This window comes from Pecten maximus, chromosome 8 (genome assembly GCF_902652985.1).
Source record: "Pecten maximus chromosome 8, xPecMax1.1, whole genome shotgun sequence".
Classification (NCBI taxonomy): domain Eukaryota; kingdom Metazoa; phylum Mollusca; class Bivalvia; order Pectinida; family Pectinidae; genus Pecten; species Pecten maximus.
In genome coordinates, this window is record NC_047022.1 from 16124866 (window position 1) to 16140485 (window position 15620).

Below are 15620 nucleotides of genomic sequence, written 5' to 3' on the forward strand. Positions count from 1 at the left end.
ATGTCACAAAATGTTTTAGACACTAATACATCTGTACCATTGGAACCAATGCAAGATTTGCAACACTTGGGGAATGAGGAGTTTCAAAAAGGTGTTGATGTTGAAGAAGCTAGACGCCTTATGCAACAGCAGCCAAGGACCACAAGTGACAAAATCTTGCTTGTGCAGCAGAAACAAATACAGTCACTAATAAGTAATAGTGCATGCTCTACTTCTTCAAATGATTCCATACGTACAGTGCTCAGCCTTGATAATGTATATAATATTGCACCAACGTTACCGTTAACATCCACTGCCCCTCGAGATGACATACCAGCTTTTACCTCCTCGTCCATTCCTTTATCAAAATTAGTTTAAGCCAACATTAAGGCAAAACTCTGGGCAGGGTGATGTGTCCATCTCAGTTCTTTGGAAAACGAGGAGCAAAACAATGCTATGGAGATGGTAGGTTAACAAAACGAGGATGGGATTGTCGACTGAGCAGTATGTGTCAAAGACGAAAGCCTCGTCCGTTGAACAATGAACAACCCTATTTCATTTATTTGTGTCTATTTACTGTCGAACGTTACAAGGGATTTTTAAGTCCTAATAAAGTATGCGTCATTGGTCAGAAATATTGCCAAAAAAACAGTGAAATTGGCCTATTAGGACCATCTTTTAGCCGCCTTAAATCCGAAGACCACACAAAACTATAGGAAAATGTAGAATGGGAATGGTGGCATGATGATATGGTCAAGCAAAATAAGGCCTGAAAAGCCTCAACAACTCATGGGCGGGCTCCATCCAATCTCAAGGGATTCCCTAAAGGGTATTGTTGGAAATCCTTGGACAGGTGTTTGTACTCTAGTGGATGAAACATCAATACTACTATATTTGTTTTCGAAAGGTCATCCTCTTGCACAGACATACACACAATGAAGGTGATTCAGGTAGCTGATGTTCATGTCACCTACTGCAATTCGGGAACAACAAACATATAATTGACATTTATCAATACAAACATTCAACAGGTATTCCCTCAACAATCACTTTGTCAGTAACTAATGATCCCCAAGGTTTGTCCTATAGCCTTACTTTTATCGTAGATAAGTACCCGGGGGCCGCAGCCCAACAATTCATATATTGTTAAAACACGCAAGTTGTTAACGCGGAAAGCCTTCGATAATGAATCGTGGGTCCTGACTCTCACTTTTTTGTAAAAACCTAACAATTTTTGATACATTACAAATTGTAACACAAAGATGGATACTTTCAGCGCGTGGGTCCTGACTGTCTCCTTAGTTCAACTAACTCGGGTATAATTTTAACATTTTTAACAACTAGATGGATAACATGTTAGAGCGGTATACTTTCAATGCTGCTCGGGTGGCGGATGAATGATATGCAAACATATCGGTCATTTTGGCGTAATTTTGCCGCTCACCTTTGCTTTTTATGTATATGTATGCGTTTTTAAGTTCCTTTCAATAAATGATACTTAAGGCCACCCACAGGTGAGCCCAAATATTTTGCCATAATTCTGTGTCATTGTTATCTGTATTTCAGGTATATATTTCACAGTAAAAAATGGTATCTTGGAGAAGAGGACTGAGTACTTCCTAGACACGGGACACAGAGCAAAAATGTTAGTGTATATACAGGTACACAAATGGACAAGGAGAAAAAAATTATTGGTCAGTGATCTGCTATCACACAGCCTCGCCTACATGATTAGAACCTGGTATAAATATATTTATAGAGTCCGGGCTTTACCTTTGTACTATTTATTATAACCCGGATATCTGTATGTAGCCCGAGTTTCCGGCATCAGACATGGCGTCATGACCAGAGCAAACTTTGTCTGATGTCAGGACCAGGGGAAACTCGGGCTGATCCGTAAAGTGAACCATAGGTACCCTGTACATGTGCTATTCATGTATATAGCATCATATTCATTTATTGTTCAGTTACAGTGGCAAGTAGTGTGTTAGATGGAGACAAGGTTGATTAGGCACAGAAGGATGGAAGAAAAGACGAACACAACACATATGCACCGATATGCCTTCGTGGGGAAAGTAAACTCAACTGACATTGTCCTGAGTTGGAGTCGAACCCCACACCGCTTTTAAAAGCGTTCTGCAGTCAATGCTCGACTCCTGCTAACACCTTGAGATCACATCTTACTGATGGTGGGCAAACAAAACGACCATCTAGTGAAATGCCCTAGAATTATGTGGCATACAGTAGCTCTTTTACAGTAGTAAAGTCTAGTCATATCTGCTGCCTTGCTTCCAAATATCACCATCAGCATCTCCATCAGAAATGGCGGTAATAACATGGCAAAAAGTGACCCCGCAAAAAGTTCCGTTCACTTCGGATTCGCGAAGACGCTTGACAGTATCGTATCGAAGGTATACTGAAGTTATGCAATAATATAATGGTATGCTGCAATCATATCAAGATGTATGGTAGGCCTATGTGAGTGTTTGATTTAGTCCTTTTGTAACATGGTTAAAAATGAATATGGAAACGACCTTGACAGATATCTTATATGTACAGGAAGGGATTGCGAAATTAAATGTTAATTGAACGTGAAAGAATAAGCATACTGTACATCAAGTCCATTAGTGTCAATATTCGGTGATAGGGACCGTCTGGCAATATGACATGTGCGTATATTGAGAGGAACATGGTCCGTAATAAATAACTATTGATGTATATCAGGTATAGAAGTGAATCAGGTAACAATCAATTAACAATACATCGCTAGCTAACAATAATGTTAGAGTGGGGGTACGTAATTCCGCACACTTTCGGTAGACATTTAAATATATTTCCATCAAATCAATTTCAAATCGAGATAGAATACCTCATATTGTTAGATGTACATGTACGAATGCTTCGTACAGTATAACATACAAGTGTGTAACTTGCTATGCGCACACATATCACTGCGCATGGGAGCTGTTGTTAACTTGTGTTTATTGCTGGGTTTGAAGACGATCGGGAACGTGATTCGCACACCCATCTAACTTCTTTAATTTTGTTGGTAAATATAGTTTTCAGCCTTTTTGTAGACAAACAACATCCTAAACTATGATTAAGCAATATACCATGATTAAAATAATCTTTAAAAAAAATTATTAAGAATTGGAAAGTGTCAATTTACCGCATTCTTTTACTTTAACCCTTTCAACCCTAAGAAACTGAATGAACTCTACCATTCATTAATGAAGTCCAATATGGTCACTATGGATGAAGGGGTTAAATAATGAACGCTCCCTACGGAGGTAATGTAAACAAGGCGGCGAAAATGACAGAGTGTCTGCAGGTCAACGCTGTTATTAGTTATACTTTAGTGTGTTTGTATTCAGGTTTTATGATAATCTTATCAAACTACAGTTTCCTTAAAAATTCACATCCATATCAACAACAAGAATAATTTTAAATAAAATATTTAATCATCCAGTATCCATTTTATCGGAATAGTGTCGTATCAATTAAATTTAAACTTAATCTGAAAAGATTTAAAATGCCAAATTTCCATTAAAGTCTGGCATTAGTCATCATATAAACAAAGAAGCACAGTCCTCAACCACTTAGAGGGAAAACGCAAAACATCGTCAGGTGTGCGAAATTACGTACCCATTTTCTAAACATGACAATGTCGCTATAATACAACAATAGGCAACTTTTCAACAACTGATTGAGTTCTCCCAATCTCTCATATACTACAATAGATTTTGCATGGAGAAAATATTCATGTTTATCATTTACTGTTTATAATAATAATCCTCTAATTTGTTTCCCTAAATATTTCCAGTTTATGAAAATTGACTTTAGATATATTACGTTTCGTCGAGTAAAGCGTATTAATTTGTCAGCAAGGCAACATATCCTTCCTCGAGAACAGCTGCGTACCAACAGATTACAAAGGTACATTTTAAAATATATTGTTACGTCCTATTGCATAATCATATAGTTACTGTTACATGTGCATATTTACATGCCACGTGCGCGCATAATTGACAATTTCAATTTCAATTTCAATGACACAGAGCAGACAATGTGTTATTTACATAACCCTTAGGCATATTGACATGTAATCAAACATCACTTAAAAATCACGTGTATGATATCAATTAATCTTTAGTCCTAAGAGACTAACGAACGATAGAACGAAAATTAGAAATGGGAAATTATTTATCTTATTTGAATATAGTCCCACATGCTATAAACATTTAACAACATGTACACAGGGAAAAATAGAATTATAAACTTATAGCATTAATTGCAATAAAAATGGTAAACTAGAACTAGAGATCACAAGTTTACACAGCGAATTCAAAACGTTAAACACCTGTACATGAATATCACATCTGCGCACAAGAGCAATCAATCTCACTTGATCCGGAGGTAGAGATTAATTGCCTATTGCATCACATGTAATAAATCAACATTAAACTATTATTGCTGTAACATGCATTAAATGTTATTTACATGTCCCGTACATGTCAAATTATTTTGGACTAAATTATACAGGTGGGATATTGAAATACAACTAAGATAAAGATTACAAAACTGATGTCAGTTGTACTGTATTGCAGGGCAACAGTACTGCTATTTGAAAGTTGGCATTAAAATGTCAATGCAGAAATCTACACCTCAGTATATTTAGATGTATGTGAAATAGAAACTGGTGTAGCATATCAAAACACAAGCCGATTACTTGTTTTAAATATTAGTCCAGTAATGAGGATATTTTTATAACATTTAGGGCTTTAAAGTAAATTTTAAATGTTATTCATGACATACTTGTTTAGCTGTCAACTTTCAGTTCTTCATTTGCATAAATAAAATGTTTAGCGCCTTAGATGTGTTCTATTAAAGTGTAAAATACTTTATATCGATTCTATGTATATCATTTAAATAATATTTGTGATAGATCCATATGGAAATAGAACATCTTTGACACTTTGCTCACAAGCGTGTAAATATCGACACAGACATTTGAAATGTAACATGCAGTATTTGACACTTGACTCACAATTGTACAAAAATCGACACAGTCGCTATTTCATTTAACATAAAGATGAAGTAGGCAGGAAAATAACATCAGATAATAGAATATTAAATAATTCATTGCGAAGGTAGAAAATACAACTTGGGGAAATGTATTTATATTGAAATCATGTTCCTGATATTCAACTAAAGCATTGTTAAAATACACACAAATGATTAGCATTTTGAATATGAATTTAATATTAAATGATAATTATAAATATGTAGCGATGCTAGGAACCAATGACATGACTATCTAAAAGGCAAGTCAAGAAAATTAGATACAGTTACACATCATTTACAACAAATAATATCTTAAACATGCTTCATATTAAAAAAAAATTGCGTAACAGCAGCATGTGTATGCATTCAGGATACTGATTATAATATTTCGAGGTTTAGTTTAACAAAATTGATAATATGAATAATAAAACATACTTTCTACAAATCGTGTACACAAGTAGGGCATGTCTATCGTAAAACAGTCGGTTATTCGTGTTTAGGTGATAGCTGTCTTAAAATAAACATAACCAATTTCTGATCTGTTTTTAATGATATTTTAATGATATATTTTCGATCCTATTTAGAGAATTGACCATGTCGACAGTTTAGATATAAATAGTATACAGAAATATTTGAGTTATCGCTCTTAGCAAATACAGGATAACAAAGCTGAACAGGAGTTACCTCCCCTAACTTAACTTCTATTCCGTACATTTATGTCATTATACTTTTGCCGCGTTCATTAACTCGTTAATTATTAAAAAATACTCAATGATGTACTTTGTTGTTTGCCATATGAATCTATATTAAGATATACATACGTCACACCAATGAGAAATATTTGTTCGTGACAACAGCTGGTTACATTTTTTATGTCAGTTGGCTCATGTCCAGACCCCCGTCGTTCAAAACTGGGTTACATACAATGTAGCTCGACAGATCGTTAATACAAAAGATATATATAAGAAAAATCATAGGAAATATCTTTCAAACATACCTTTTGTACATTTTCGTTTGATGTCAATCATTTCAGATCCATGTGCAGGTAAGCTCTGATTTCTAGATTTTTTTTTTTTTTTTTTGATATTCAAAATGGTAGATTTTATGTTATTTCGCGTTAAGCTATTCGGAACACGAGAAGAATTTGGCAACAAGGGGAAATGTTTACAATATATCACACCTTAGCCTTGACCTTGTCAAAGACCATGCATGTGTGCTTAAAAAACGCTTCGCCACGTGGCCAAGTCGGCGTTAAAGAAAAATATTGTAAACACAATGTACATGTACTATATATTTATAAAGAATGAGTTAAATGTGTAATAGAGATAGAGGATATTGAACAGTTTCCTGTTGAATATAACATTTATTTCACGAGTATGACAGAATATCGATATTTTCACGAGTGCGAAGCACCAGTGAAAAATATCGAAATATTCTGTCATACGAGTGACATATTTAAGAAATACAGAAAAATAACAGATTTATCTATCTTCGCTTCGATTGGACTAATCAGCAAGTTTCAATGAGGTGAATACAAAGATTCCCTCTGATTGGTCAAAAACGAAAAACTTATATTTTTACTGCAAAATTTTCATTTTCACTGCTCATTTCTGCTGTGAAATATACATTTTATTAGTTTGATAAAATTCTATATTTCACTGGCAAAAATCCAATAAAAAAGTTGTTCTTTTTCGGCAAAAACTGATGTATAACAGGAACACATTGTTATCCAGACAGATTTATCCCTAAACAATCAGCTCCAATCCTAGATCGAGATGACTTATTTGCATGTAACATATCACCTATGAAACACAAAGTATCACGAAGGAAAACGTATTCGGCTACTGCAAAGTGGGAAATATCTAATTTACAAATATTATTTGCCACCACAAGAAAATTGAGCTGTTAAATGTTGACATTACTCAGATTTAGTCAGTCAAATGTATACTCTTTACTAATAGCTAAACTACCTTCGTTATGTGATAAACAGCATCTTACACTCGTTTCCAATTATCATAAACTTCACTTGTCACGGTTTTAACTTTCCATTTACCGAGCCGCTTTTATTAATATCATCATTATGTGATGTAGACTCATGCAACATCTTTTACAAAGTTCTATTTATAGATATACAGTATAAGTACATATAAGTGTATATATTTAGAATGATAGGCCTCTCTCCCCATTTAAGCACCCTAATGTATAAACGATGTTTTCCTACCGGGTTTCTAAAATCGTGGATGTTTTGCTGACCTATATCCCACTAACAATTAATCAGTGTCGTCATTACGTCACGTTGGATTTGTAAGATTCAACCATGGGCACATGGGGCAACATATTTTTCTCATTTTGTATTTTAATCTGTATATCAAACGTTCAACAACAACAAAACACATCCTTGGCTATACTCTGGAGTTTTGTGAATATTATACATGTAAATGTATTAATCAAAATTCTTGTTATGTATGTAAAAGGAATCAAAATTCAATGTTTATTTGTTAAAAGAAATCACCTTATACATAAGCATATTTACAGCATAGCAATGCAAGATTGCCTAATATTAGAACATTATAATATACATTGGTAGCAGCAATGCTTCTAGATTCAGTATACAAACTTATCAGATTGTACGTACATAACTGTAATTCATGAAAAAAACAGTAAAGTAAAGGCGTTTCACAAGTCATATGTTCAGAAATGAGAAGTACAGTCATACTGGGTATTCATACAGTAATTCATAACTTCATATTCATCCAATTCATAACCTTCACGGAAATGACCGAGATCGTACGATTGGTGTTATAGTAGGTAGACACCAACAGTGCCATTGTATTAGAATACAAATACTTTTATATTACATTTCTGATCAAAGGTATAATTAAAACACTACGATTCGTCTTCTTAATTGACAAATAGACATTAATATTCTCGTAAAAGCAAAACGAAACACCTGGTGTTCTAATGACAAAATACTGTTTACACTAACAGCATTGAAAACTGAAAAAAAAAAATGAAGGCAATCTGATCGACACAGCCATTTATCACTTTGTTTTGTCTAAAAAAAAAACGAAAACAAAACAAAAACAATTCAATGCCTGTTTTCATTTCTTCCAATTTTTGCATCTAAACCACGGTTACTGAAATTTGATATATTTTGAAATATTTTCACTTGGTGTTATCAATTTGTACATCGTTTATAGAAGTCCATGAGATTTCTAGGTGCTAAACCATATAGGTTGACTCTGATGCCTTGGAGATTTCTGGATACTAAGCTCTGTTGGTAGAATCTAAGACTTTTAGATTTCTGGGTGCTAAGCCCTGTTTGGAAGCTTTTATTCCTTAGAGATTACTGGGTCCTAATTAAGCCCTGCTAGTTGATTTTAATTATTTTGATATTGCTATGTGATACGCTCTATTGGCTGAATTTACGTCCTTTGATATTGGTGGGTGCTAAGCCTTGCTGGTTGACCTCGATTTATTTAAGGTGCTTAGCTTTGCTGGTAGACTTAATCCCCGCTGTCTGCCACTACCCTACACGCAGTGTCTAGCTTTAATTAAACTATTTAGAGGCAAAACTTTAGCCTGGGTATGCTTATGCATTCAATCTTTCTGTAACTGGCTAACCGCACCTGATAAATAGCCAATTGTTCTCCCCTAATAAAAATGGGCGTTATTCAAATATATCCATCACATAGAAAAAATATAAATACATTGACTGAAACACTTATATTCACTCAATAATTATTCCGGGAACAGACGATGTTTTGTATTTTTTCGATATTAATACAAGGCGTTCACAATAACTGTGTAACATGCAAAAAGAAATATGGAGTGAAAGCAGTAATTGTTTCTGGTATAATTAATGATCATGGTATTAAAGATTATCAATCATATTTGAGTTGCCAATTTCATTTTTTGTCGAATTTCATATTTTTTGGGAAGTGATTGATCACATTCGTTTTTTTTAACACACGTGTATTTCATTTTCATGTATCAGGTCGTAAACTTCAAAGGAGAGATGAATTTTATATTCATGTAAATCATCAAATTTTATTTGACGCTTTGGTTTTGTATGAATAAAAACACATTATGGTTTATGGAATCAAGAGAACATCATTTATCTAAGGAATATTTTATATCAAAATGAAATTAATTGCATCTTAACGGATGAATGCATTTTATGATGGATAAAGCCAATACCAACATATGTCTGTCGTGCATCGAGAATGATAACTTTTGGACACTGATATAATGGACATTTTCACCGTATACGCTTTTTAAAATGTACAAATAGAAACGAATTTTATAAACAATATGTATTAGACGCAGTACAATTAACACAGGTAATAGCATTAGTTTAAGAAAAACGAAACTAAGAACCAGTTCCGAATTCCGTTTAAGAAAACGGAACTACTATGTATAAGCTTTACGGGACTTGGTCCCAGTTCCGAGTTCTGTTTTAGGAACTCGGAACTCGGAACCAACTTCGAGCTCCCATATTTAACATAGTAACACAAATGACGAAGAAAGACAACATTATGACTCTTTCACTGACCGTGCTTCGAACTCACGATCTACGGCACACAATCGCTTAGCCTAAAATAATCACAGAGGATACTGCTTGTCCGCATTCACGTTCTCAACACAAAACATAAATATATGTAAGTTTATAGAGGGATATAAGCATATATCAAACTGAAATAAGTCAGAAAGTAGTTGCGATTATGAGAGATTAAACAAAATCGTAAAATTTGCACCTTATTTACAACAATTACAGCTGTAATCACGCTTGTTTGCCGGAATCGAAGCGCGCGATGTGAGAAAACCGGAGTACCCGGAGAAAATCCATGTGGTCGGGCAGGTAACCCCCGCAGAATGTCCGACGGAAGTACGTGTTATTCTGTTTTATAAGCTTTTCATTTAGCTCTGCCAGCAGGCTTTACTTCTAAATGAGTATTTCTCAATCCACTAGATGACAAAAACTTCACTAAATTTTGTAATCTACTAGAATATTATTTAACAAATTCGGTGGAATGTCGACTAAATTTGTAATCCACTAGAATATTATTTAACAAATTCCGTGGATTTTTGACTAAATTTTACACCTAGTGCGCTACTAGTGTACCAGAACTAAACAGGTAGTATGTGTGTGTCTGTGTGTGAGGTTGTGTGTATGTTTTGTATGCGTGTCAGAATGCATTCCCGGGTATGCGTTAACATGTTGGTGTAGTATGATAATGATTGCAAACATATCTTATGAAAGTGATATATGTTTGTTTATTTGGTAGTGCTCTATGAAATTGAAATGTACATTTCGCAATGTCTCTTTGCAGTTTACTCTCATAACCAAAATCATTTTGCTTTGATATGAAAAGAGTTGTTTGTGGCATCTTTGTATTCCTCGGAACATATGAGGAATGCTTACAACATCGGAAAAAGTAATAACAAGGAAAGTTGCCCTTAGGAGATCCGAAGGGAAAAAAAATATCACGATTATAAGCAGTGCTGTATCGTTTACCATCGTTTATCACACAAAAAAACCAAAAAACACGTGATTTGTGGTCGTCGTTGCGAAAACTAATACCTTCTGTGAAGTTAGAAAATAGTTCGTATGATACAGATGCTCCATTCAGTTCAGTTCTTTATTACTTCGCGGCTTTCGGCTCATCAGTCGACATGTGGATGTTTACAATACACCAAAACAATTAATTACGAGATGCTAGACTAAACTGTAGAACGAGAATGTTTTTTTTTTAATTATTGTTATAGCCTTTGTCAAGGTGAGGAAGCTAACCATTACTAACAATCTGTAGAAACTATTACGTTTTTCGGACGACTGACGACCAGGAATGCTCATTCTCGTGGTTGCTCTTCAAAAGGTCATTAACCTTTTTTCAGAAACATTAGAACCTGTCACGGTGTGAAGATTTCCATTGTTAGTCACTGTTAGCTTTAAATAATAGTTTTCCAAACAATACATGCTTATTATTTCATTATTATCATTATTAGTTATTGCTATATACATGTACAATAGTGTTTATCGATTAAATAAAGAGCGAGTTTTTATTTTAATAACCATACACTTACAAATATTCAATATCACAATCGACTTCCGAGATTTTGGTAAAGCATGTTCAGTCTATTACACGTATCTAGTTTGTTAAGACTGACCTTTCCTAGAATCATATATATATATATATCACCGCCGATTATCCATCAAAGCACAAGGACTTGGCACTCATACTCGGCCTCAATAATATACATGTATGCATTATATATGTAATATATACATGGACTATTCTTTAAAACCTATTGTCAAGTCCAAGTGGAACGAAGACGTCACACAGATCAAACTACTGATTTGATAGTAGGTGCCTCCTATATATAAAATTTGGAGTAAAGCTAAGGTGTAATTTAGTTTTCTTAGAAGCATTACGCATGAACTCGTTAAGTCAATATATTCAGAACGTGGAGTGTTAAGTTACGACAGAAAGACATAATTACACAATAAAAATACCGCTGTTAAACTTAGAAACACATTTGGACTGGAATCAAAACTATATAATTTGTCTTATACGGTAATAACAGTTTCTCGGCTACGTCAAAACATTATAATTATCAAAAATTCATGCAGATATGACACAATTTGCACAGGTGTTGATATGTTTATGAATGTTTTGATATAAAAAGTTAGCATTCTGACAGTCGTACTATTTCAACATAACACCAGCAGACAGTTATGGTAACGCTATCATATAAAATACTATTCCACATCCACTACTGTCATTGGGAGTAACATAAAACGTCTTTTAAAAAGGTATCTAAAACGTTACTGTATTAATTTTCTCCGATAACAGTAATAGTCTGAGATTCAACATGGCAGTTTCTACAAAGCTTTGTATTCAGAAGCTTCAAATTTCCAACTACCTCTGACGGGGATTAAGATATAAATACACCAGGGTCCAGTTGTTCAAAAGATGATTAGCTTAATCACTCGATTAATGAAACTCTCATTTCTCTTTTACTTGAAAATCTGTGTGTGTGTTCCTTAAAAGGAGCAAGTAAGGGAGAGACTGTGACTGTAGAGAGTGATATAGCTTTTTTAACACGTTGCCAAGTTAGTTTTACCATAAATTATTTTATCAGGATTTTAAAATTGTTTTAACGGTGATTAGCCTAATCACTTTTTGGACAACTGGGCCTGGTACCAAAATGTTATTCTATGTTGTAGGCTTCATAATACAAGTGTTTTCATTAGTGTGTCCTTTGTAAACTACGACTAACGTAAAAAAATAAAAAAAAATAAAAAAATATGAGGAGTATCTTGTTGGTATGACGCAAGACTGTAAGACTTACTCCAGAAATCGTAAGGGGCGACTGGATATGGGATCATATCGAATTGTTCTTCCAAAGATGCTGTCTTCAGTTGAGAGTCCGCTGATGCTGATATATTTTCTGAAGATGTTGTTGACCTCAAAAATATGCTTGACTTTTCAAAGAGGTATTCGGAGCGTTGGAATTTGACTGTAAATGTAGATAAAACGTGTGATTTTTAGAAAAAAAACTAAGCGATTCTTACCAAATGAACAGTGGAAATATGCTGGAAAAGTTATAGAGGTGGTAGATCAGTTTTGTTACTTAGGCTTGGTTTTTAATTATAATGGGAAATTTACAGTGGTACAGAGTGTCATTGCTGCGCAAGGCAGGAATGCTTATTATCTCCTCAATCGTAAGGTAAAAAAGTTTATATTGAATTAAAATACTAAATTATCATTATTTGATACTTACATATCATGCATTTGAATTATGAATGTGGGATCAGGGGCTTCATCACCGCGCCACAGGTTGAAAAGCTACATTTGTCGTTTTTGAAAATCTGTTTTGGCTGTTAATAGTTCTATGGTTTATTTTGAACTTGGTCGTTTTCCATATTATATACAGCGTAAGGTTTATATCATTAAATACTGGCTACACCTATTGTAGACTGATAATTGTATATTGAGGGCTTGTTATAACGAATTAGTAGAACTTAATGCCAAAAAACCGAATTGTAAGGCCAACTGGATTTTTCATTTGAAACATGATTTATATTCGCCGGATTTTGGGGATGTATAGTTGGCACAGCATGTGTTCAATGAAAAATATGTTTAGTTCTTTATAAACAACGGAAACATGATATTTTTTTTTCAAGAATGGAGAAATAACTTAGAAAATTCTTCAAAGTGTATCATTACACAGGTCTACCTAAGCCAGCCAAAACAAGCATACACTCACCACACGCTCGCACACAAGGGAGACTGTTCTTACTGACCACAACTGAACAATTGGTAACCAGTCTGTAAAAGGATTCATGTACTCTTTCTGGGTTCTTATACTGCGGCCATATTTTTGTCCAATTCTGTTAAAGTAGTATCAATGATAATTAAAATAAATTAAAATTATCCTTATGATTTGATTTATTTATTGTAGACTAGTCACTACAACATCTGGATTCCATTTTCCCCATTACCCAATTAATATACAATACAATATGCTTATAATTAGCATAGGGTGAGTGACCGCTAGTCTTTAACTGCTATACATGTGTTTCATATTGTTTTCAGCTGTACCACCGTAATCTTCCGGGAGAAATTATATCATGTTATTTATGTTAATTCATTTGATACATATGATACTAGATAATGTTTGTTTTTTCTTTTCTTTTTTAAATTAGATTTCATGAGACATCTTTCATCTATTATATATCTCAAAACATATTTGATGAATTATTTCATACATCTCACAAACTTTGTATGATATGTGAACATGTGCTGTACAGAGGTTTTATATGAACATACTCGCTATCTGATAAATTAGTATGCACCTCATAAATAATTGAAGGTATGTTTTATAAACATACAGGCTATCTGATGGTAATCAATCAGATTTCATTAAATACATGAATGGCATTATCCCTTGAAAATATTTTCCCAAGTAAGACCAGTATTTTGATGTAATATTTTATGCATTGATATGAAACATCTCAGATTCATTACCATACTTTAGTGCATATATGATACAGCAGTATCATAGTACACTTCAATTACCCCAGACCTGACCCTCATTAAAAAATAGGCGCCCTCCCCCCCCCAAAAAAAAACAACCTAAACAAACAAACAAACAAAACAAATAACAAAGAAAAAACGTAGATACGGAAGGAGGGAGCTAAAAAATCTAGAGATAGCTTTGTTTACCATAAATTCTCCTATCAATCTAAACAGATGTAATCAAACATGTTGTTTTATTACAGATAGATTGATGGACATGTTTAACTCCTTGATCATCAACACTGCATTAACTTTAGCAATATCTGTAGGGTAGGGTAGCATCATCTGTACTTAATGACTGTACGAGATTGATACAAGTTGTTAAAACATTTGGCATTATGGCTACGAACATAAATAATGATTTATTTATTTTTAATGACGAAATGGTGACTGATTGTAGATCTATAAGATAAACAACGAATCATTTGATTGACAATTGCGTCACTGATGTGTTTACTAACGCCTTCATGCCGTTTAATGTTAGGTGTTGGCCTTTTTCGAAATCCATATGCAAAAATAAACAAGATGAACTTCACATCCCTCATAAAATGAGCCACGTGACAATGCTCGTACATGTTGGGTCAAAGCACGGCCTGTAAACAATCGGTCTATCTACAAATAATAAATAGCGGTTTCTTTTAGCGCGTGTCTTAATAATCAACACTCATTAAGTCATAACGACCTTTACGTTTTTATATGACGTTGTTGTGTATGCTGTAACTAACAAACACTCCTGTTGATTAATGGAATCTCAGAATTATAAGGTATTTCTATGTTTTAGGATCGCTTTGCGCGCTAGGTGAGGGTGTCAGGCGTGTGGACATCTGATGACGGTAGCGACAGTAGGTTGTTACATTAAACCTCTAAATCGTGACAGCCCGCTTGCATATTAATTAGACAGAAAGTATATATTTAATATTAATGAGAATTTGCTTAAGAAAGGTATATAATACTAACAGACCTTCTCCTATCGAAGCACGTGAATACAGAGAGCTCCACGGTCAGGTTGTATCAGAACACAGGGACATACATTTGGCAAAGATGACTTGACAGTTACAGAAAATTTAACGTTTCGGGAGCTTTTATTTTTCGTGAAGTATTCATGTGATCAGACATTTTATTAACAACAACAATGGGGAAAATTCACGTTCTACCAATCTTTATTTCTGTTCTGTACGTTTGGATTATACTCACACCTTCGTTATGCCAGGAAGGTAAGTTAAATTGACACGTTCGATAATACCATAATTGGCATATTAGTTACAAGATTTACTTACATATTCGGCCATTTATTGTGGCAGACCATGATAATTGAATACAGAAATCAATTTTGTTGAAAGACTCGAAACATAGCGGAGGAAATATTTTACTTCGGGTTTAACAAAATCAAGTAATTTAGATTTAGATTTCTATAATATATTTCTATGTAAACGTTTATAAATGTATTATTTTTACCATGATAATGATGTATGTATTAAATTTTGATATACA

General features: G+C 34.0%; 2 protein-coding genes across 2 annotated transcripts in view; both read left to right on the forward strand.

The window, feature by feature from the left end:
- The window catches only part of LOC117332149 (putative uncharacterized protein DDB_G0286901), a 25153-nt gene continuing 9533 nt past the window's right edge, over positions 1-15620 (forward strand). Inside the window, exon 1 of the mRNA XM_033891033.1 lies at positions 1-193. Coding sequence (XP_033746924.1) covers positions 1-193 — 193 coding nt within the window. The remainder of the gene's footprint in view (positions 194-15620) is intronic.
- Positions 15107-15620, forward strand: part of LOC117333045 (flocculation protein FLO11-like) — an 18235-nt gene continuing 17721 nt past the window's right edge. Inside the window, exon 1 of the mRNA XM_033892163.1 lies at positions 15107-15343. The gene's annotated coding sequence lies outside the window, so the exon portion shown is untranslated. The remainder of the gene's footprint in view (positions 15344-15620) is intronic.